This window comes from Saccoglossus kowalevskii, chromosome 5 (assembly GCF_978046115.1).
Source record: "Saccoglossus kowalevskii chromosome 5, keSacKowa6.1, whole genome shotgun sequence".
In the NCBI taxonomy this organism is placed as follows: Eukaryota; Metazoa; Hemichordata; class Enteropneusta; family Harrimaniidae; genus Saccoglossus; species Saccoglossus kowalevskii.
The window spans coordinates 17676294-17701261 of NC_140645.1; the positions used below are offsets into that span (position 1 = coordinate 17676294).

Below are 24968 nucleotides of genomic sequence, written 5' to 3' on the forward strand. Positions count from 1 at the left end.
TGAATGATAAATATGATGATTGTTTAACATTTAAATGATTGACATTTGTATCTGATCGTCAAATGAGTATTGAGAGATATTGCTCTGGAACAGCATTAATTAAAACAAATCAGCCATTATGAATATGTGTATAATGAATATATGAAATTTGAACATAGTCAGTCAAAGCATGTCAGAGATATAGCTCTAGAAACCCATTCATTAAAACAAAATGGCCACTAGTCAGCCATTCAGAATCCGATCTAAAAAATAAAACAAGTTTTTTAGCACAAAAATAGCCACCATTAGGCCACTTTGAAAAGGATCGTCAAACCAATATATCCGTATATCTGTGACATGATGTATAATGAATATTAAAAATTTGAACATAATCAGTCAAAACAAGTCAGACATATGGGTCTGGAAACCCATTCATTAAAACAAAATGGCCACCAGACTGCAATTTTGAGTCTGATCTAAAAAATAAAATGACGTGCATCAGAAACCCGTAATGTCTAATGTATATATCAAGTTTGAATAAAATCCATCTGTAAACAGCCTAGAAATGCTTGATATTTGATGATTTTTTTAGCACAAAAATGGCCGCCATTCGGCCATCTTGAATCAGATCGTAAAACAAAATGACGTTCATCAAGGTCCTATAATGTCCAACGTATATGCAAGGTTTGAACAAAATCCATTTGTAAACATCCGGGAAATGCTTGATTTTGATGATTTTTAGCACAAAAATGGCTGCCATTCGGCCATCTTGAATCAGATCGGGAAACAAATTGACGTGCATATGTATGATATCATGGACGATGAATGTGTGAAGTTTGATTGTGATTGGTCCAGGCATTTCTAAGATACTGGTCCGAACGCACGCACACACGCACGCACGCACGCACGGACACACGGAGGTCAAAACATAAGTCCCCGTTTTCGGACTTCGTCCGAACGGGGACTAAAAATCAGTTTATCATGAATAGACTAGAAACAAAATGGCAAAACTATTGCGTAAAAATCAAGTTTTTTTTCAACATCGTAGCGCATATGTAATCCACTGAGCTTATCTGTAAGAGTCTGGTAAAAAGACAACTTAGACCTTTCAAATATTTCAAGAGACAACAGGATGTGTTTTTATCAGTTTTCAAACGGAAACAATTTACTACAGGAACGGAGCAGTCCATCATCTGCTCGCACTGGAAAACAGCTAACAAGTATTTTGTTTCCGGTGGCAGGACTTGCCAATGACCTATTACGTCACGTGCACGCATATACACTACTGCTTTTTTTCCATCCGCAGAGCAAGTTGCAATCTGATTAAAATAAGATCTTGGTAGGCATTCACCATCACGCGACAGGCCAAGTAACCAAATTCAAAACAAGCAATCATAACTGTTGTCGGGGTTTCTACCGAGTTTGGGGAACTCAGCAATCGTAGATTAGCTCAATAAGTTGGTATACTCGAGGTACGTACAGGCATCGTTACCGGGCGGTAAGGGTATATGTATTGAAGAGATACGAATAGTCCAGTATCCAACGCTTAGTAGATTTATTCTTAATGTACAGTAGATCCGATCCACGACTGACATGATGATGTTTGTTAGTCCACAATGCGACGAGAGTTCAGGTAAAGGAGTGAATCAATGGCGAAGGAGATTCGTCCGACTTGAGATCTCTCCGTTCATGTCACCAAGCACGAGCTGTGGAATCTCCCCACTCAGTATCCAAGGGTGTTCTGAAGTATCATCCCTCGTAAACATAAGCTGTTTTCATGGATCGGTCATAGTTCAAACTCATTGTTAGTTCAGTGGCTATTTCGATTGGAGAGTCATAACAATGACCCCTACTTAGAAGGTAGCAGAATGCAATGAACCATGGAGAAAGACAATCATATTGCTGTCCGTGGGGTACGTACGCACACGACGTAGATGTTAAGTTCCAAAAATAAAAACACGCAATTTTTCAGGTTTACATAACGTAGCTATTCAAAAGGAGAGACGTACTAATCCGAAAACACCTTTTAAAAATGTTTGGCCAATGCTCACTTCAAGAAATAGAAGATAAACTACACTTTTTCATGGGCATAATATCTGTCCGTTGGAAAAACAATTTCGACAGTAAACTTTTTTATTGAAATACAAACCAATCTCCAAAAAATCATACATTTATTTATTGCAAAGCACAGATAAAAATATTATCAAATATGTAGGAGAGTATATACAAAATGAATTCTTAATTAGAAATAGACAATATGATATGTAATCTTATCCACACATGATTTTTAATTTTATTTTATTGTTTTTTTGTTTCTTTCATTTTCTCGCAATATACTAATAGAAAATAGTGTATTTCTAAAGACGCAATAAATTTATTAGTAGTAGTAGTAGTATCATTATCATCATTATTATCATTATCATTATTAAATGCATTCCCCACAGCGTGTTATGCATTCGCCATTACATGGTAGGTATACATCACAACGTGATGGGAAAATGATAATCTCATATTACGCAAATATACTCTGTTTACTAATTATGATTGCTAATACCAGCAAGACATTCTCGTAAACCGACTATCGTGTGATCTGATATTAGATACAGGTAATCCAACAGAAACGTTGACACAATATAGCTATCCGGGAAATCAGAATCTAAACTCAAAATGCCTCCTTTATCAGCCAGTGCATTGTGGATAACAGCCAATGCCTTCGGTATTCTCTCAACATCTCTGTACTCAAAGTATGAACTGTATGTCAGAAGATTTTCTGCAACAGAAGATGGAAATTGTTATAATGAAGACAAGAAGAACGCCGTTCTGTGCAGTCAACATTGTATATTGCAAAAAGCCTATCAGATTTCAAAACATTCTCTCCATTGAGACTGAAATCCAGGTCATTCTAATCTCAGACAACTATTATTAGTTATCTGATTAACCCAGTTGTTTTAATTAACCCTCGGTCAATGTGACAGTGGCTCTTCGGTGAACCATATACATAATACAATTATTTAATGAACAAGTTTAACAATACATGACGTGAAACCATTTTGATCATATAACATTAAACTGATCAATAATTAGCATATCAAAACCCAGGAACCACAATTGTTTGCAGACAATGGCACAAATCAGACCCAAAACCTGTCTGCCAAAAATATATAAATGGGAGACACACAGTGAATTGCGTTTGAAAACAAGTCATAGGATTATTTTGATACCGCATAACACATCAGGCAGCTGTCAATAGACTACATTTGAACAGGTCAATCATTAACCATGACTTTCGAAATGACTTTCTCGGCGTCAAGAAATGAAAGGGAAATAAAGAAACTGATCTCAACTACAGAGGGTATCAATCACAATACAAGACTGTATTTATAAGAAAATGATTTGATATACATGCATACATATGTAGCCAATATACCCCGAGCATAATACATCCGCGCACTCTCATACCAACCAATTTATATGTACATGATACCGAGCGACGTTATTAAATATGTATGTTCACGAATCATAAAGTTTACAAAACATTTGTATCAGAAAATACGTAACTTTAATTAACCATTTAATTGTATTTGATTATAATCATGAATAATAAATAAAAACATTGAATTCATGCAACCTTGAAACACTGAATATAGTACGTTGATTTTGCTCACTGTTTTATGCGGTTTTAATTAAATATGAAAACAATCATTTTCAATATGAAAACGTATATACTCACCATCTTTAGGTGGAAAACGAATAGTTGAATCGACTGGTCGAAGATTTCTGTCTTTAGTAACGGAAATTACGTTTTCATTAAATCCAGTTGGTAGAACATATTTTGCTACGAGTTTGAGCTCCATAAGTCTCGTCATGGCACTCACGATGGATAAACGAAGGATATTGTTGTTCTGCAATTCCCATAATCCGTTTGGCATTGGACTACTTCCTCGAATACCAATCTCGTAATGTAAGCTCCATTCCTTGATTAGCTCTGGGTGCTCTTCAACAAAGTCGCCATATACAAATAGAGTCAGTGGCACGTCTTTCGCATAAGCTTTCAATGTTTCCACAAGAAGACTTGCTGCCTTTAGATTCATACCGATCTCCACAACAATCGAGACAAGTGTTTTTCCATTTATCGTAGGACACTTGTTGTTTATTTCGCCAACTGCACCAGGAACATTGTCTTCTCCCTGAGTTAAATATGGACAGATATACAAATATGTGGTTTCAGTTGAAACAACTTTATAGGCAGATTGTCAATTATGAAATAATACCTAAATAATGTCTACCTGTGAGTGTGAGAAAAATAAAATATTGAAAATAAACGACATATAATGGTATAAATAGCTCAATTAAATAACGTTTCTGGTTCAACATTCATTGAATATTTAGGAACATAACATTTAAAGTTTGATTAATTCCAATTTTGTGGATGTGGTTATAATTCAATGGTGATTACCTGTAACTTGTACAATTCATCAAAATCGGAAAACGATTTTTCTTCTCCAGCCCATGTAATTTGCTTTACTCCTATATCTTTTAATCGTTTATATATCTTTTTCCTTGCTTCCAGGTCGAATCCAGTTGGCTGTGAAGCGTGGTATTCTCCGTAAAATCTGAAAATTACGGTGGCAAGACAAACAGCAATTAGAATTAAAACAGTGGCAAACCATGCTAACATAAGTTATTGAATCAATTCACACACAAAAAAACAATTGAGATTCGCTACAGCGACATATAATCACTCATTGTTTACAGGAAATATTAATATACATAGAGATGTTTATGGTTATTGTGTGAGAAAAAGATAGGTATTCAAATGGAAACAGCGGATACTCTGTATTAATTTGTTCACACCATATACTATGTGGCGTTATGTTTTGCAAAAAAAGTGTAATATGATGTATTGTTTGTGACAATTTTTATGTATTCATGAGATTTATCATGCGTACGCGTGCGTGTTAGAGATTGTAAGACAAAGGCCAATGTCTCATTGTGTCTATGCATGTTCTCACTGTGCCTCGCAAGAAATATATATTTAGATCAATCATTGCCCCCCCCCCAAAGGCTCATACGTAGACGCTTGTTTGTCAAAAATGACACACTATGGCCATCTGACGCATGCGCAGGGGACGACTCCCCCGCTGTAAGTAAAGTGGATTTTCACAGGTGCGTAATGTTCAAGTAAATACGTCAACTCAATTGAACTGAGACTCGTATTGTTTTGGGGGGGCTTGCAGCCAAGGAGTGTTGTCAGTAATGTCTTTGTCAATATGATTCATATTCCCACAATTGTTGTTTTAAACATGTGTGTTGCATTGGGAAATTTCTTTGGGAAATTATTAATTGTATATTGTTGATATATAATAGGTAATATTTTTGTAATGGGTGTCCTAAGTAACGGTTCAAAATTAGACCTTTCGAGTAACATGCAATAATTTGCACTTACTTATCAATCCACTCAAACGTGTGATCTTTCAACATTTTCTCGAGTATTTCAAATTCCGCGCCTTCAACATCCAATTTAAGAATTACGTAATCTTCTTTTCTTGTGTTCTTCTGAATCCACTGAGATAGGTCAACAGTAGGCACAGTCACACGATGGGATAGTTTTCGATATCCTCCATCTTCTGCATTTTTTTCTTCATCTTTTACGAACAAGGTGCCACCACCCCATTGCATGTCCTTTTTGTTGTTCAGTTTTCCTGGATACCAGGCTCCTTCTAAGTAGGCAGTGAATCCACCTGCAAATTGTGTATTTTGAGTGAGTGACAATTTGTTGATTAGGTTGATTCGTTGGATGAGTGGCGATTACAGGGCGAGTGGCGATTGAGTGCATGTGTGGCAATCGGGTTCATGTGAGACGATCGAGTGAGTGTGAGTATGTACGCGATTGTGCTAATGACTGAGCGAGCGACTGAGTGAGTCGGTGAGTACCACTTACCATTTTTTGCCGCGACACCCAATGGAATATTAACTTTAATGCCACTTTGATGTTTATATGCAGCAAAGTATGGTTTTAATCTGTCATCAATTTCGAAGGAATATATTTCATATTCCTTTCCGTTAGGGTATATTTCTCTGAACAGCAGTACCGACGATGCCATATTAGCTCCACAATCGAGAAAGATTTTTCTTTGACGTTGGATTGAATTTTCTCTTTGATGTTCGATTGGAATTTCTCTTTGATTTTCGATTGGAATTTCTCTTTGATGTTCGATTGGAATTTCATTTTGATGTTCGATTGGAATTTTTCTTTCACTGGAGCTACAAAAATGTAAACAATGTGATAAGTGAAAGACATTCACATTTATAATTACAATTATTTTATCTTAACGATCATAATCAACTGTGAGCTGGACTAACAGATCTAAAAAAATGATTACATATTGACATTTGCAATAAATATTACCGCACTACCCATCTGCATTCTGAAGTAGTTTGTTTTTCAAAAGATATCACAATACGAAATTTGTTGAAAGTTATCATCGCTGTAACGGGTAAGCATGTACTAAAATTCGGTTGCATTTCAGAAAACCATCGACACTCCATGGTTACACCAGTTAATATGTTACATATTGTAAATTCATTATACCACTTTTACTCACAAAATCAGATACATTTATTTATACAACACTTATGAGAATAAATAAACCTCTCGGATCTGAGGAAGCTGTTAAAGTAAACTTACGAAGTCCATATATGTTTCAATATATAAACTGCCACACAGAGTAACACTAAAGTAAGCGCGTTATACGTCTTGGTCCTCTTGATGTTCATTTTCCCAATGTCACTTTTCTATAAATGTAAAATAAAAATTTGGTGAATGCACATGAATACTTTTTCCAGTCAAATCAAAAGTCAGTCACCGTTTTAATGACAACGATAGCATACATATTGGAAATAATAAATTACAGGGAAAAAGGGCGGGTTTCAATTTACTTACATTCAGGTTTTACACATCTTGCAAGAGAAGTTTTGACTGTACACACATGATTAATATGGCCAATTAATTAGTCAAAATTGAACAACTGAATTACTTTTCCGTACCCATAGATAGGGCGGAAACATGTATAAAAGACTGATAGTTTTAGTCAGGGAGATAAATAAGAAATCGGAGCTGAAAAAAACACCCAATTCTTCTGTTTTAAACCATTTATTCCTAGGTTTGGCTTAAGATATTTACTTTCCGACAGTGCCTACCAGGTCACATGCCACTAGTCAACCAATGACCGCTCGTATCCCTCAATTGAAATGCCTTGTAAGAATCAATGAATATTTTTTTTTTCTCAGGTGCTCCCTGTTTGAGAGCGTGATCACCGGGGTCAAAGGTGAGACTAACATGTGGTGTTTTGTTTACTACTTAGCGGCAGTGTTCCTGTGGGTTTATTCTGTGTCACGTATCTGGATGTTCTAATATTGGTGTTTTTCCAGTGATTTCTCTAGGTGCAATCCAAATACAGTAGGTGTGTTTGTTTACCTGAGATTTGCAAGAGTTTGAGCTGGCCAACATGTTAGTTTTTTTTTCATGTGGTTGATTACAGGCATGTTCATTTCCCATTTTTGAGCCACGTTTTCAACTTTGTTTATCATTTTCATATACAGTCGCAATCTCGTCATATGTTAACATTGTCGTCTATGGAGTTTCAATTATTGGTATGAGACCTGAAGGTACAGTATGCGCCACTTATTTCACGCAACTCGTAACTGAGTTATGGGTTACACATGCGCATAACATCTAGTTCAATCCATTCCGTCTTTATGATTATGGGGTGTTTTGTTTTAAAAATCCGACAAATCTTGGTTATTCTTGGTTATCATGATTTCACCTTCTGATCTGTTGCTTTCATTTATGATATGATTTATATCATTTCGAAATTCTGCCAGGATTGGCCACAATATGGGGAGTCTGAAGTAACTTTACCGTTCAATTTTCTAGGAGCAGTAAGGAAAAAAGTAAAATTCAAAACAACTTTTAATTAGGAACGGTTTGGAACTAAAGTTTGATTGAATCTAACATCCGTTGTCATTCGTGTTCCAATTTTAATTTCAATTGACATAAATGAATTGCAGTAAAACACAAACTTAGAAGTGTCAACAAACCAGAAAAGACCAGAAAAGTTACAAAAATCGCTCCGACATATTTTTCTAGTGTTTAATTTTACAATTTTCGATGGACACAATTGTAATACCCCTATTTAATTTCTTCACAATACTGATTCAAAGTCTCAATAACGGATTTAATTACTTAGCGATCACGTGATCAACTGGGTTCATTGCACCTGCTATAACATGGATTTTGTTTATTTAGGGTAAAATCTGGGCTTTCATGATTATATAGATTGGATTGATTTCGCACGATTCTGATTAAAATTGTACAGCACAAGATTTCCTTTTCCAACCAAAGATTGAGCTAACATTTTACAATCTGTTACTTCCAACTAATTAGATCAATTAAATCTATTACTGTAAAATGACTAATTTTCACTGGGTTTATATTTCACTGATTTACCATTTTAGACATATTCAGTGGGTTTTAAATTCACGGTTTCGTCATTTAGATAATGTATTCTATGCTAAATTTTACATATTCACTGTGTTTTAATTTAGCGCATTTTTCCAGTCAGCGAAATAAGCTAAATTAAAACCCAGTGAATAATTACCCCCTTTACAGTACTTTCTTTCTCTATTTTCACTCTACTACACCACGGTTAACCGTGTCTATACAAAAGAAACAAAGTTATGAAATACGGCCACCGTCACGGTGAAAGTGTGCGGTAATATCCGTGTGCATTATGCAACCTATGTACACTCAGTTATGGGTCCATCGCTATTCTTGTGTTGGTTTTTAGTCTTATTTATATCTGAAACATTTGGTGTCCTTCAATTTGTTGTTTTTTAGATATTATGATTTTATCGACAAAGAAGAGTTACTCCCTTTGTTCATTAAAGCGGGAGAGTCGTCACCTGAGCATGTGTCAGATGGCCATAGCGTGTCATTGTTCACAAACAATCGTCTACCCATGAGCCTTTGCGTTATTAGCGTGTGTTGTTATTGTCGCCTGGGACTCAATTCCCGCGCGTGCGCTGGTGACGAAAGAGAGAAAACTGCGACAAAAACAATTAGTGAAAAATAAATAAAACAAACAACATTTTTAAATGAAATGTTATTATAAAAACAAAACTACTAATAATTTTGTCATTCTAGAAGTTCATGCATGTGGTGTCTCAGTACACTAACGTGTCCAAACAACCTCAAACGTGTTCGTCAACAAAATAAAACTACCAATCATGCCAGACTTCGACTAATTATGTGAGTGATATGTTCTAAACTGGGGAAATAGACGACTTGTTCGCAATGCAAAAGATATATGTACGCGAATGAATCGTTGTGAAAGTCATATGCATATATGTTTTATGGGACTCATATCTTGTATAGCTTTTATCCAACAACACATACTTCTTTGGAGTACGTGTAACGTTCGTCTTTTCAGCGACAATGGAGTGGAACGCCGTTCCGAAAGGCGAATCCATGATGAATGTATTCACCCCACTCACCCCATTGTCGCTGAAAAAGACGAATAAAACAAGTTTACATGCCTCGGCCTTCAGCTGGATTCAATCTCAAACAACTAGTAAACAAGTCAATGAAAATTACACAGTCCCCGTTAAATTTTTGAAAGTTCTCTTTGTGCTCGTCATATTAAAGCGGAGGGATTGTCGCGAGCGTGTCCTTGAAACTTGAGTTCCAAGTGGTGTATACAACAGATTGTTTATTTACATCAAAACATGTGTTCCGTGTAGTAGTAATATAGCCAAAAATAAAAACAGCCGTTATTCGGCCATCTTTGATCTGATTATGAAACACACTGATATGTATGATGTATGTGCCAAATACAAATGAAAATGGTACATAAATTGTGGAAATATAGTAGTAAGGCCAAAAAGTCAGATAGTTGTCAATCGGTCATCCTTGACTGGATTTTGAAACAAATTGTCATGGACATGCATCCTAACATGCATAAAGTACATGTATGTGCCAAATTTGAATGAAAATTGACAGAGCACATCCAAGATGCCTGCCAGTCGACCATATTTGATCCAATTGCGAAATAAATCGTCATGGACATGTATCCAAACATGTATAATCTATGTACCAAGTTTGAATGAAAACTGACAAAGCATGTCCAAAATACAACATTTTCAAAAAACAAGATAGCAGCCAGTCGGCCATTTCGAATCGAATCGCTAAACCATTGCATGTGCATATGTCGCACATAAAGTACTAGGCACATGCAAAGAATAAACGGGATCGGTCCAAGGGATTCTGAGATATGACTCCGGACGGACGCAAGGACGCACTGACGCACGGAGGCACGGAGGCACGGAGACCGAATTATAAGTCCCCGTTTTCGGACTTCGTCCGAACGGGGACTAATTATTTAGTACTATTTTATTAGTTGTCTGATGTTCAATCATCGGTGGTGTGATGCGCGACACTGCTAGTTATGGTCAACTGCATTTATGTGGAGGCCATACAATGAAGTCCTAGACTGGCAAAGCGATTTCTTTTTTGTTTGGCAATTATTTCGCGATCAAGCGGGATTTCACGCCCCCGCTACTTAAAATCTAACTAAACTAAAATATTTATTTGAAATAAAACAAAAAATAAGTTCAGAAGTTGCCAGTTTAGCTTGGCCCGAGAAAGACATGTATACAAATTGATATTTATTGTAACCAATATCCCATTATTGTAAATATTGTATCAGGCTTACTGTAAAATGACTAATTTTCAATGCATTTAAATTTCACTGATTTCGAATTTCAGACATATTAATTGGATTCTAAATTCACGGTTTTATCATTTAGATAATGTGTTCTATGCTCAATTTTACATATTCACTGGGTTGTAATTTAGCGCAGTTTCCAGTGATATAAGCAAAATTAAACCCCAGTGAATAATTAACCTTTTTTCAGTAATTATTGTCAACACTCCCCCCATAACTACTGGCAAGTGACTGACAAGTCGTACTGATATTCTAGGCCCGTAATTGTTTCCTGAGATCGGTCGGTGTTTGATTTGATGCACTACATAACAAGGTAAATGAAATATGTAACATAATAAATGCACTACATAATATGATAAATGTATTACATAACAAGGTAAATGCACTACATAACAAGGTAAATGCACGACATAACATGATAAATGCACCACATAACATGATAAATTTATTACATAACATGATAAATGCACTACATAACATGGTAAGTGCACTACATAACATGATAAATGCACCACATAACATGATAAATGCACCACATAATATGATAAATGCACTACATAATATGATAGATGCACTACATAACACATAACCGTGATTTAACTATGGGTGACAACTTGACAATGGGTATAACATCTGACATAATAACAAAGTTCTGTTTATCCTACAACATTTGTCAAGGCACAATATCGAAAAGTAAACGTTCACAAGGGACGAAATATATATATCGTTTTAGTATGCTCAAATTCTGTAAATGAGATAATAAAAATAGGGAGAATGTGTGAATTAAAAAAGTTGTAGATTCAGAACAGTTGCTGAAATTCATGGTAAGGACCGATGCAGCAAGCCGTGTTGAGATTAGAAACCCAGAATAAAAATACTGAGTGAATGTCTCACTTACTTATTTAGTGGTACAGCGATTTGTACATTTACAGATGTCCAAATAAGAGTTAATCTGTATTAATGTAATGAGCGAAAACAGGTAAGTAATGAGGTAAGTGGCATATTAAAAATGGGAATTATGGAAGAGATTAATTCTTTTTAATTCTGCCCTGGTGTATTGGTGGGCAAACGATATGGAACAAAGATTCTGTGTTGGTTATTGCAAATTGAATCAAACAACTACATTTGATATATATGTTAAGCTGCACAAAGATATGCATTGCTCTAAAATTGACCTATCGAAGGGTCAATGTAGGTCGAGGTGGCTGAGAACTCAAGGGATTTTGTCTGCCTCTGCAACGCTGTCTGGCGTACGGTTGTTCCTATGTCTAGTTGCATGTTATGCATTACTGCGTTGGTTGTCTGGGGTTGATGGCAATGTTGAAAATAATTTGGTACATATGCAGGTTTTTAATTGGCTAAGGTCAGCCAATATAACTGCCAAACTCTTCAAAAGCAAAGTTGTTTACACCATAGACCTTTCTAAGGTCTATGGTTACACAACAGTGGACAGTGGTATTATTGGGAAATGATGACCTAAAAACAAATGAGCATCTCATCAATAGTGAATTCACTGAACCTAGAACAAAGGTTGGTGAGGTAATCTATTCAAGTAGCGATTAACCAGACCATTTTTATGGGCACTAGAAAAGGCACTCTCTATAGCTGGATTCAAGGCCAGCAAGACATGTACTTGTATATAAATTGATTATTATGACGCAAATCCTAAACATACATTTTTCGATTGAAACATAACATATTCTGTATCCACCAAAAAAACAACAACGTTGCTCTGTTTCTAGACACACAACGGTCTCGAAACAAACATAATCACTATCACTAATTCAGTCAAGTGGTTGGATTATTTATTAGAGACGCCCGTGGAACCAACATTTTGGATGTGAATTACTCCGGCGAAGGGATGTCGATGATAATAGCCAAGAGGATGAGGAACTGCATTTAAAAAAAAACAACAACTATTGGCAAGTGACCGACAAGTCGTACTGAGATTCCAGGCCCGTAATTGCTTCCTGAGATCGGTCGGTGTTTGATTGGAAACACCATCACGGTTGACATTTCTATCAGCATATGATAGATTGACCCTCTACGGTGAATGCGGCTCACACAAATGAGTGTCCACACTCAAACCTGACCGCCGAACACGGCATGCAGTTCTCACGACTGAATAAATGAATTCAAGAATTGACAACCCGGGATTCGAACGACAGATTCCTTTTCCGGGCATTAAAAAAGAAAGTCACTGATTATGAAAGAGATCAATTTTAAGTTAATCTAGTAAAAGGTGAAAGTCGAAAAGAAAATATTCGTTGCGTTCTTTGTGATCACAATTCCGTCATGGAATTGTTGATTCGTAATTTGCGAATTACCCTAATCGTTACCACTAACACACATTGATTACCGGAATAAAAGATGGCCGTTTTAAGTGTCGCAACTGATGTTCTTTTCTATACCACATGTTGCGTTTCATTTCGATACATCGTAGACAGTTTCTTTCTAAAATATATGGATAAATACACCTTCTAAAATGATATGACTAATATCCCCCTTTCCGCCTTTGTTTTCAATTATTGAGAGATGACGATTTGCTATAACAATATAAACATTTTTGCTCGTGTAAATAAATAACGTATTTATACGCGTTCTATACGTTGCTATGATTCCACATTGAATATGAGACGCGACGATCAACCCCTTTATGAATGACGTTGCCCAAGGATGTAAGCATTAAAAAAAACGTCTTACTTTCCAAAGTTCGTATTTTTGACTGTGACCGATCCTGGACGTACTTTTTTAGACTGACGACTGCAGTTTTCGGAACGCAGCCTCACTTGCGGTACTTGACTGAACAGCAGAACAGAGGCACCGCAAGGGCGTCGCAGACACGTGACGTTCAATCGAGGTGTCGTATTGTCCAAGGTGGTGTGGGTCACGACGTCACTTCCGGAAGCGCTGTCCCAGCACAAACCTGTGTCATATGACGCCTTACTAGCCGATTTTGGCTAAAATTCCGCTCCGCCGCCTCTTTACAACAGTGTTTATACGCGGAACTTGATATTGCTTTTTACAATTTGGGTTGCCTTTGAATCACATATTTTAGTGAAACATTGTTTATAGAGTGAAATATTATTGTCATACATAATTCAATCTTTGAAACAACAGAAACTAACACATAATAACGATAATCAAATTTGTGTTTGAAGTTCGAAAGTAGTTGCGTTATTTCCGGTTTCAACTAGTTCGAAAATAGAACGTCCTTGAGCGCAATAAAATCACGCGTAGAACTCCATCCGAACCCACAGTCACTTGGGGGCTGAAAATCAATAAATACTAATTTTCAATAAAAATCATCCGCTATACGTATATAAATAAATAAGTTGTGAAACATGGCACCTAGTAAATCGACACACTGTCGTTTTCAAATGTCGATTTCTTACCTTAAAATGCGAAACAAAAAGTGCAGAGGGGGTCAGGTGTTATGTTAATAACCATTGTTCATAATCGCTAACTTGGTTTTATTCAAAACTGCACAAATCGCGAGTTTTCTGGTGATATCCGACAATTTCATGATCGAAAATGGCCAGCAGCCAGAATCAAGGGGGATTCGCACAGAGTTCTGGGTAAATCAAGTGCGCATACTCATTTTCAGCCAATCAGGCGTGCCGTAACAGCGAGTATTTTGATGAATATTTTTGGTAAAAAGTTGTATTTTATATTTCTTGTTGAAAACCGCAAGTGTGATTGCTTTGATACTATGCATATTGGTACATCAGAGTGTTATCTTCAATTATCTAATTTTGATGAATTCTCGTTGAAAACAGCAATTCTGATTGATATCTTTAATTGAAATGTGCATTGCTAACAGTGTAGCTATGTCAGCCGAGAGGCTGCTTGTTGTATTTTTAAAACATTTCTACCTGCGGCCCTGGAAAATTGGGGAATATTCATGAAAACATGTAGTTGTATTTTTTTGTAAAATCTATTTATGTATACAGGAGACATTAAACATAACGTATCATTTCATTGAACAAATTTGCATGAGTGATATTTTAATTAAATATTCATTAATCCTTTCACCACCACTCAAACAATAGTCAGCAAGTTGGGTACACTTCCAGGAATATTATGAAGTGTTCAAGGTGTAACTTGCCCCTGACTCTTTAAGTTTCGTTTTGTGGGTGCAACTGAACTGCACAGCCAGAAAATTTGATATACAGTACAATTGAGAACCTGTTGTATTCATCACAAATCAGGCGAAGTATGGGGAAATTTTGTTAACACATGAAACTTGCAAAACTAGGCTTTTGAATAGGACACCCCTGGTTCTGTGATTAGTACATTGACAAAATAAAATTCATAATCTAGGACTAGGTTTTTCATTCATCTGTGAAAAGTCAACAAATATCAACACAAACTATGTTAGCAAAATTTATTTAATACAAAATATAAAAGCAAATTATTGCAAAAAGATTTATTTAAACAATATATATAGGACAGATATCTGTCAGACTTTTCCCAGAGTACCTCTGCCTCCAACTGACTGCCAGTTCGTGTTATACTTATTTTGGCATAAAAACCGATAATTAGCCAGGTAGTTCGAAACTTTATATTATCTACAACAACATCAGTTATAATTATTGGCTTTTAAAAGAGGGTGTACATATGTTGTCAATTCTTGGTCTAAATAACCCAGTTCTGCAAAATCAAAATCTACAGACTTGAGCATCAAACAAGTTGTTCGGATCTGGTCTTAACCGTACTGGTATTGTGTCACCAGTATCAATTTTCCTATAACCCAGGAATACTCTGAAACCATGACTTTAAATAACAGTGCATGTATTGTTGGGCCCTGGTTATCATCTGATAACGTCAAATCAGAAAAGTCGTTGAATAGAGACTCTGGAGTGATTGTAATCTGAAGATACATTGCTAAGAGAACGACTCCAGGTCAGAAACTTCACCTGTGAAGTCCCACTTTCAAAGAAGTACATATTCTTTATTATCAATAAAAACCAGACAGTGTTCAAAGCAGTTTATCTTCATGTAATTTGACAATAACAATCTGTGATCTGACGTTTGTATCACTCCGTCCGTTTGCATAATTATCGTTATCTGTTGTAAATTTTTTTTTGTTAGGTTCAATTTGATGACTTTGCAACATGAGATTGTCCATGTAATACTCTCATTGACTTCCAGTACTGTTACGGCAAATTCTGTAAATTCCTATAATAATAATAAAAAAAAATCACTGTTAATTTATTCAAAGATGGGGTGTTAATTGTTGGATTGGGAGGGCATCCATTTCCAAGGTCAATCTATAAAATTGCCCTAGCATATCTGGGAGGAATAATTTCCTTTGTTTTTGGTGCTAGATGTACATTTTATAAAAATTTAATGAAGTAGATCAACACCCTTTAATTGTGTCTAATACCCGGTAGTAAATCCTGTTTTACTGTCAAGGTCTGAATGATTCACACAATGCAAATTACTGACCAAGATATGTATTTACAATTTATTGTCAATAAAGTTCTTGTTGATAGGTTGCCCAGAGTCAGATTAAATGCTGCATTTTGAGGTAACACTATGTATTGAGTTAAGAAATCAATATACTGGTAAATTATTTTGTACTTTAACAACTATGAAGAACACAGTGCTATCGATACTTTAACAACATTTTGGATTGTGCCCAGAGTTCGAGTATGGATTAACGTAAAGCGACTGTGCTGTCTAGAGGACACGCCTTGAAGTATGCACATACCGTAATAAACTTATAATACATCATCCAGAGTCTGCAATGCTCAGAATCAAGTAAATTGGCAATATTTATTGTTTTCAGGTTACAACTTTTATTTTTACATATTTAAACATGGTAGGCTATAGTTTACCTGTGCAACACTGCAAAATTGCAGCTAAATAGTAACTTATGGTGATACAATGACAGATTTATAATAATAGAATCTAAATCTAAGCTTATTGTTCTTTATGTCAAGTTGAGTCATTATTAAACTGAAAGGATACTCTCCAGCATAATGCATGTCACGGTGAGAGGAATCATTATCATATGGATTTAAGATGTTCCTGGTCTTCATATCAAACACTAGATGATATTTGAATGTGTTCACAGTTTTCCTAAAATCAGCTATGTAGGTGTCGGGATAGCCACATTTCAATTCAGATAGGATTCTATCCTTGGAATAGCCTAGAAAATAAATAGAAGATGTTAAATTAAAACATAACAGTTAATTTTCAACTGTTTAGTTCAAAACTGCAACAATTTCATAAACTGATACAACTATGATCATACAGCTTTCAGTTATAGCTTGTCACAACACATGCATCTGCCTTATAAACTCTGTAGTTGGACTATGCCAAAATGCATTCTATTTCACTAGATATAAAAATTAATTCAATACATTACCCAGCTCAACCTAAAACATTTAGTTTTTTACAGTTTGTCTTATAAATGTTCTCATCTTTAATTATAATTCAATCGCTCGTTTTATGCTAGTCCCAGGAATTGATGGTTGACAATATACAGATGTTTACAAACTTGGTAAATTGAAAGATTGAAACATTTCTGTAAATTTTCAGATGCCACTAAACGAGCTAAGTACCTTAATTGGAAAGAACACATAGAACAAATTTGTGAAACTATATCACCTAAAATTGGTATTTTGTATAAAATTCATCATTTTGTCCCACGATCTATTCTTATCCTGCTTTACAATTCTCTTTTTACAACATACTACTTACTGTATTGAAATATGGGGTAACACCTACAAAACCTTTTTCGACAAAATTCTACTACTCCAGATAACGTTTTAAGATTTTCGTGCCCCCACTGCCCTCCTGTTTAAAAAACTAAATATTTTAGATATCTACCGGTATAAACTCAGTAAGTTACATACCTGTCTGTTTTTTATCTTAATAACAATTTGTTTGCCCATAATGTTGACCACTACTTGAAACCTTTTTCACTATGCAACTTGTCAAGCTACTAGTTCCAATTATTATATTCCAAGAATGAATATTACTACTAATCAACACAGTATCACCTATATAGCAGCAAACAACTGGAACTCACTTCCTGATTCTATAAAAAATATTAAAAGCAGATACATATTTAAAAATACGTTAAAACTGTATCTCATGAATGTGTCATGTTCTTTTTACAAGTCAGTATACAAGTATTTTCATTTATCTTTAATTAAGTTAAATGTGCTATGAATTTAATTCATAACATCAGTATTATGGGGCCACAGACTAGACTAGTTTGTATGAACTATATCTGTGGCCCTCACTAGAATTACTATTATTATTGTGTATATTATTTATTGTATATTTTCTGGTGAAATAAAAAACAACAATCATGCATAAAATTTACCTATCTGTTGGTATGTCAATCACTATCTCTGTGGCACTACCACAAGATCCTTTATGTAGAATAACGTATGCATCTAGTGAAAGTTATTTTTCTTGCAGTCCAACTGGCCTAGCAGCGCCAAGTAATTCACCAAATAGATTTTTAATTCCCATAACAGATCTGAAAACAATATATTTGATATCAGGTTATATGTGAACACTGAACTATCTGTTTATGTTCACAAAATAATCAATGAAGTGGAAAGGGACATGGTCAATTTATTTGCCATGAATCTGTATACCAGACTGTGCCATTACGAAATGGGTGGGGCGGTGTTCGGTGTGGGTCTGATTGTTCAAAAAGGGAGAATATTTTTATTGAGACTAACTAAGATTAACAAAAGTGTAATGTATTGAGTTAGCATTACCGAGCCATTTACAGCTCAAATTCATTTCATTGTTTAGAAATCCCAAACAGTCGATTGTGTCATTTGTTGCCGGCCTGGGACTGGGAGCTGAACATTGTGAATATGGGAATACGTTGGTAAGAAATGTTACGTAATAGGCTGTTGTGTGGTGTACAACATAAACTAGACTTCAAAAAGGCCATGGCGATTGCTACAAAGGATGCCTGAGAAGTACAGTCTGTAAAAGGCACAGTAATGTGAAAGAAAGTAAATAAAATTCAGAATGCCAAACATGTACCCAAGCATGAGAAATACGCACAGCAATCTCAAGATGACAATGTGAGTGGAAAACCTTGTTGTCGTTGTACAAGCAAGTTTCACTCACTGGACAACTGCCGTTTCAAAGAATCTGAGTGTTTTGAATGTCAAGGTAAAGGACACATAGCAAAGGTTTGTAAACATAAGAAGCTGTCTGCAGCAAAAAAAATTAGAGAAGTAAACAGAAGCTTGCTACAAATATTGTCCAAAGTGACACAGAAGATGATTAATAGACTTATACAATGTTCAATGTAAAAGCAGTAAATGGCAAAGCGGATCCCTTAGTGGCTGATTTTGAAGTAAAAGGTAAAATGAAAATGCAAATTGACACTGGGCGTTGGTCTCTTTAATAATACTGACATGTATAAGAGAGAGCTATCCAAGAATACTAGTTTTAAGAAATCCACCTCTACACTACGCAAATATACCGGTGAACAAATTAAAGTCATCGGAACTGTAGATGTTGACGTTGAATATGATAATCAGCATGGAACAGAACCAATGATAGTGGAAGGAAATGGTCTTAGTCCTCTTAGTCGTGATTGGCTTAAAGTATTCAAATTAAAGTGGGCTAGAATTTGCCATGTTGGAGTGACAGCACCCAATGAGCCATTACTAGATCAGTATGCTGGGGTATTTAAGGGTGGATTAGGCACAGTGAAAAATGTGGCAGCACAACCAAAATTCTACAAACCTAGAAGGAATAATTGAACCAGTTGAGTTTTCAGACTGTGGTACTCCCATCGTTCCTGTGCCTAAAAGCAGATATATGTATATGCGGTGACTATAAGGAAACCATAAATGGTGTAACCAAGCTTGATTCCACGAATTGAAGATCTATATGCATCATTAAGCGAAGGTAACACATTACAAAGATTGATTTAAATAACGCATACTTACAATTACCGCTTGATGAGGAGTAAAAAGTATACACTACTATAAATAAATAGGGGACTTTTTAGATATAACCGTCTACCGTTAGCCGGTATTCCACATGTGTAAGTGTGTATGTAGATGATGATTATCACTGGAGAGTCTGAAACTGAACACATAGAGAACTCAGGAAACCATGCTAGGAGAAGTAAGTGTATATTTCAAGCCGATGAAGTGGAATATCTAGGATATCGTATTGATGCAGAAGGATTGCATCCTGCTGAAAGCAAAATGGAAGCAAACAATTAAGGCTGAGCTGAGGTCGTATCTTGGACTTTTAAATTACTACAAGCGATTCTTACAAAATCTGTCAACTGAATTAGCCCCCCCCCCCTGGTTGAGTACCAATCACAAGAATCTGGTACGCCAGCCACAGCAGCCACAGTTGCACCGTCACAATGAAAACTGTTAAAGGAGTAGTCTGAAGGATTAGGCCCAAATGTTGTGACCAAAAGTTTTAAGTGTCTGTGACGCAAATACTGAGTGAGTGGGACAAGGTTACTAGAACAAGTCACAGAAAAGGCGGGTGACCATGCACTGGCTGGCTGTCGGGCAAGCATATTACAATAAACCCAAAGGGGGCACAACTCTGACTGTGGTAAAGCTGAATCTGGAATACCATTTACGTGATAATGTCACTGTTTAGATTTAGACCACTGCACATGAATAAGTATGCCCGAGGCACAAGTCAGATCTACACAAGGGTGAAAGGGGAAAGTAGTATATAGTCTAGACTGGAGAGTCGGTCATGCTTTGGATGGTGTGGGTTGTCTTTAGCCTGGTGAAATGATTGAATGGAGCGAATTCTTAAACATGGATGACAGATGTGCTTTTCCAGCTCACCAACGTAATTCTTGTGATCTTTGACCATTGAACACTTGTCTTCCTGATAAGCAGCATCATATCGGTCTGTGGCAGATTTGGGTTTCTTTGTGAGCTTGCTATGTAAACATCTTGCCCTTTCTTTTTCAATAGCAAGCAAAACTTCAGCATGGAATTGGCGAATTTCACCCCAGGCAAAGGTTTCAGAAAGGTGTAAAAGTTCCATCAAGTGCTCTGTGCGTGCTTGTTTATGTTTCTTATTTTCGATGTAGCTGATTATATATATACAATTCACCTCTTTTTAAGGCTGCCAGGCTGAGTTGTGCGTAAGGAATTTCATCTAACAGCTTACCTGGGGTTTGTTTGGTGGCAGACTCATCTTGGCTGGATGTATTTGTTGTGCTGGAAGTGTCACTGCTGCTGTCTGATGATGAGTTATAATCTACTAATTTGAGCTGCTTTTTGCTTATGGAGTCGTCATATTCAGAACGAGTGGCTTTAGCTTGGATGGATTTGGCGGGAGCAGCAGTTGCTGTTAACGTTGATTTCAAATTGCATTTGTCGTTGTAATTCGATTTCCAGTTCTAGATTGTCATTTTCATGTCATTATAGAATCAAGCATTAGCTTCTGTTCGCGGCTGGTGGACTGCCAGACGTGTTTTTCGGTTTTCAGGGCCGACATTCGTGGAGTCGAATCACGAGATTCTGACGCCGCCATGTTGTTTCGTGGCCGAGCGGCCGGTCTTTTCAAAATCAAAGATAAAAGAACTTTCACTGTTGAGTCGACAAAATCTTCCCATCGGACCATTGTGTGAGCATATGAGAACTGAGCAGGTGGAACAACTACGCATAGAAAGGGCTGCCGTCGCCGTAAATGGACTTCTAGAACAGAAAAAATATAAAGCAGTCGAGAAAACAACACACACTACTATTATACAAATGTTCACCCCGCAACAAAGGTGGACATACAGTCACTAGACCCGAAGAGCTCATTGTCATCTGAGGTGTTATTAGTTTTACAAACAATGTAGCCATGTTGGACTAATGTGGAAGGCTGCAATTATGGTGTGTTTATTATAAGCATTGTATCTCGTATTGGTTGAAATTACTTGAACTAAAAAATGGCTGGTACCAGAGAGCATATTAAGTAATGCTTAAACGACTACACAAGACCGGCAGACTTACTTGGGGAAACCACATAAAAAAAAATTCCTGTTCAAATATGGTTTTGGAATTTGCTACATTCACACAGCAGCATGTTGTCAAAGCCTATGGCTCGGACTGGCTCGAGCCAGCAAAAATGGATGTGTATACACGTTCGGCTCAAGCCAAGTTCAGCTCTAATAAACCACAGTCCTTCAACACCTGGTTGGGAAAATTTTGGTAAATAATGTACCGCCTCTCGCGTTGTAGCAACAAATTAAAACAAAGTGTATACACATGCACAGATGTGAATCAAGTAGGCTCCTGTATGCTAATTTTATGCTAATTGTATGTTTATAGCAAAGTAGGCTTGCGTTCACATGGATTAACGAATAAACAAACGCCAAACACACATTGAGGCAAATAAAGTATTAGCATTTCCCAACCGGGTGTTGAGGGACTGTGAATAAACCCTCAGGGTTGAGCTCCGATAGGGTTGAGCCCCGACATTTATGGTTGAGACAACATCGTTCATAACTTCCGCAATTGCAAACGAAATTTCTTTGACGAAGAGGTACTCGCCCTAAAAACTTATTGGCAGAGTAAAGAAATACTGCGATAGATTGACAACGTACGAAATTATGCGACAAAAACTTGAAAAAAATACTGAACAGATCCAATGAAAATTTAAGAAACTATTTAAAGACACCAAAGATAAAAATCATTGAAGCAGTCCCGGTAAGGTGACGTGTTCCTAGTAGGTTTAGATTGACAACTGTAACACATATCACAACAGTTGAACAATAACAATGGGCTGTAACACATTTTAGCTGTCATGTTTCCTGTTTATTCGAGATACTAGTACCTAAATCATAACACCAGTTCATTGTCTTTTCTACCTCCATGCTCAAACTCGATCGTTACTGTTCCTATTTTTTTTTCTCCCAGCTCAACAGAATCGTGCCATGTAAAGACACAACACAAGCCCGACACCAACATCGTTTTCAGCCATGTTTTTTTTCATACTAATTATTTGAGGGCACTGTTTCATTTGGCTCTGATCGAACTGAATCGAACTATGGCAGATCTGTATCAGACTGTATGAACGCATTCATGCAGACTATGGGTAGAAAGTGTATCAGTGCTATGTGTACTGTTTTTGGTTCGAGCCAGTTGATATGGCGGTCCTGAACTCAATGCAGGGGCCATATTCCTTGGGCTTGTTCGTCCAATAGGTGCACTCATAGTCATAGCCATGGCGAGTGGGTCCAGGAGGACCCTTGCCTGACATTGGCAATTGCCGACCACCAGGGCAAGGAACCCATTGCTTGGTCCGAGAGAGTTACTTGCATGTTCAATTCCAATTGCAACAAAGTGTGCTGTACCGGGTGGCTGCGTAACATGGCTTGGGGAGCTACCTGCGAACTGAGGTCATCATTCCGATGATCAGCATTGGTTCTCAGAGGGACACAGAGGGAATGCTGACTATTCGCTCAGATAGGTCATTTAGTGCTAGTGCTGTGATGGCCGTACCAAGCCAATCTCCATGTCGAACCCCATGCCCAGGAACACCAACTGTTGTATTGGCCGAGGATGGGACTTTGCTTGATTTACTAGGAAGCCCAACTGGTGTAGTAAATCCTTACTGTTTGGTTAACAACCCCTTGTTTGGGTTGTGTAGCAACCAGTCATCTAGGTGCGGTGGATGTGTGCCAATGCCCAGCACAGCAGTAGCACCATCTGTTTCCACCCTCAGGTGAACACATATTGCGCCATGCAAAACCCGAAAGGGAGCACCCTGTACTCGACTACTTGGCCGAAATGGACGATTCAAGGGAGTCAATGGGTGTATCGGTATGTACGGGTAAGCATCGCTCAAGTCTAGCGAGGCTAACTAGTAGAAACAGAGAACAGAGAGTAAAACGGTGCCCGGTGTTTCCAGGAAGCACATACTGATTTAGTCTGCTTAAGTTCAGAACTGGGCACAGTCACCTGTAGTCTTTGGAACCATCAACACTTGCGAGTAGAAGCCTGGACTTAATAACGGGTCATCTATCCTGTGTAGAGCGCCCTGTAAGCAAACTGTCTACCTCCTGTTGAATTGCTTCCGTTTTGCAGGGATCCCATGGTAGCGCCCCGAACGGGGGGCTGTTAACAAGGAGGTGGAGATTGCAGCGGGATTTTGTAACCGTGTATCACCACCTGGCAAGTCCAGGCGTCAGTTACGCACTGCTTCCGATCCGGAATACACTGGCATAATCTGTGCGACAGAGATATGCAGGTTCAGCGGTTGTACATCAAGGGTGATCTCTTCTCCACGAGGTGAGACCCCGCGAGGCTTGTAGTCGATAGGTTCAGACTCTGCCTCCCGTCGCACATATGCCCATCCCCCTCGCCGCAAGTGGAAGCATCAAACTTGCTTCTCCTGAAAGCTGGGTATGTGACCACCTGAGGAAGAGGGGAGACCACCACCTGGTCCCAAATTCCTGGGGGCACGCCGCCACTCTTTCCACCACCAGAAGAACCAGGATGCTTGCCTCTTGGCTACTTCTGGCCACCTTATCTTTGCTCTGTCAGTGTCTTCTGTATCATCAGGTATCACATGGAGGATTGTGGCTGCATTTGATTTGAATGCTAGTATAGATGCAATTCCTGGTGATGATAAGGTAATCTCCTCTAAACTGCTCTACTACTTTTGGTATTAGCTGTCTCTTTGAAAGGATATTTCCACCTTCTTTCACATGTCTAGTAAATATGTCGATAGAGTTAAATATACATTGTATTAGTTTCATTTTCAGCCAAATATCTGACAACATATTCAAAAGCAGTATCTCTATCAGTGCTGGAAGTGTTGGTACTCTTTTACGCTGCTGTCTGTATTGACTTTGAAGACATGAATGTTGCTTTACAGTCTACGTGATATCTCACATCTGCTGCATGTAAATCAGAGAGAACTTCTCTCATTCTCACCATTACCTCTTCAGATTGACTATCCTTTCTTTTTCCACAAACTCTAATGATTGCCTCTATTAGGCCTGTGTTTCTAAAGGTTTTTCCTTGCCTGCAGATATACGCAGGATGCCATTTGTCTTGGTGCTTTGAATCTCTTACAACAGCACATGTTTCCCCACAGAAGAGACAATACTCTGATCGTCTTGCTATTTGGGGTTTTCTTGTGAGATCTTCAACACCGGGACTTGCTGACAATCTACTTTTGTTCTGCACAGCCTTTTAGATTGTCTTTATGTGACAGTACCTATCA

At 37.3% G+C, this 24968-nt stretch overlaps 1 protein-coding gene across 1 annotated transcript; it reads right to left on the reverse strand.

The window, feature by feature from the left end:
- Nucleotides 1-2094: 2094 nt before the first annotated feature.
- On the reverse strand, nt 2095-13618 carry LOC144360598 (uncharacterized). Its single transcript, XM_085499583.1, has 7 exons — nt 13467-13618; nt 6668-6774; nt 5921-6243; nt 5426-5720; nt 4436-4592; nt 3710-4166; nt 2095-2749 (listed from the first exon to the last, which is right to left on the reverse strand). The coding sequence occupies exons 2-7, from the start codon at nt 6754-6756 to the stop codon at nt 2514-2516; spliced, it is 1557 nt and encodes a 518-aa protein (XP_085355709.1). The 5' UTR covers nt 6757-6774; nt 13467-13618; the 3' UTR covers nt 2095-2513.
- Between the last annotated feature and the right edge of the window lie 11350 nt (nt 13619-24968).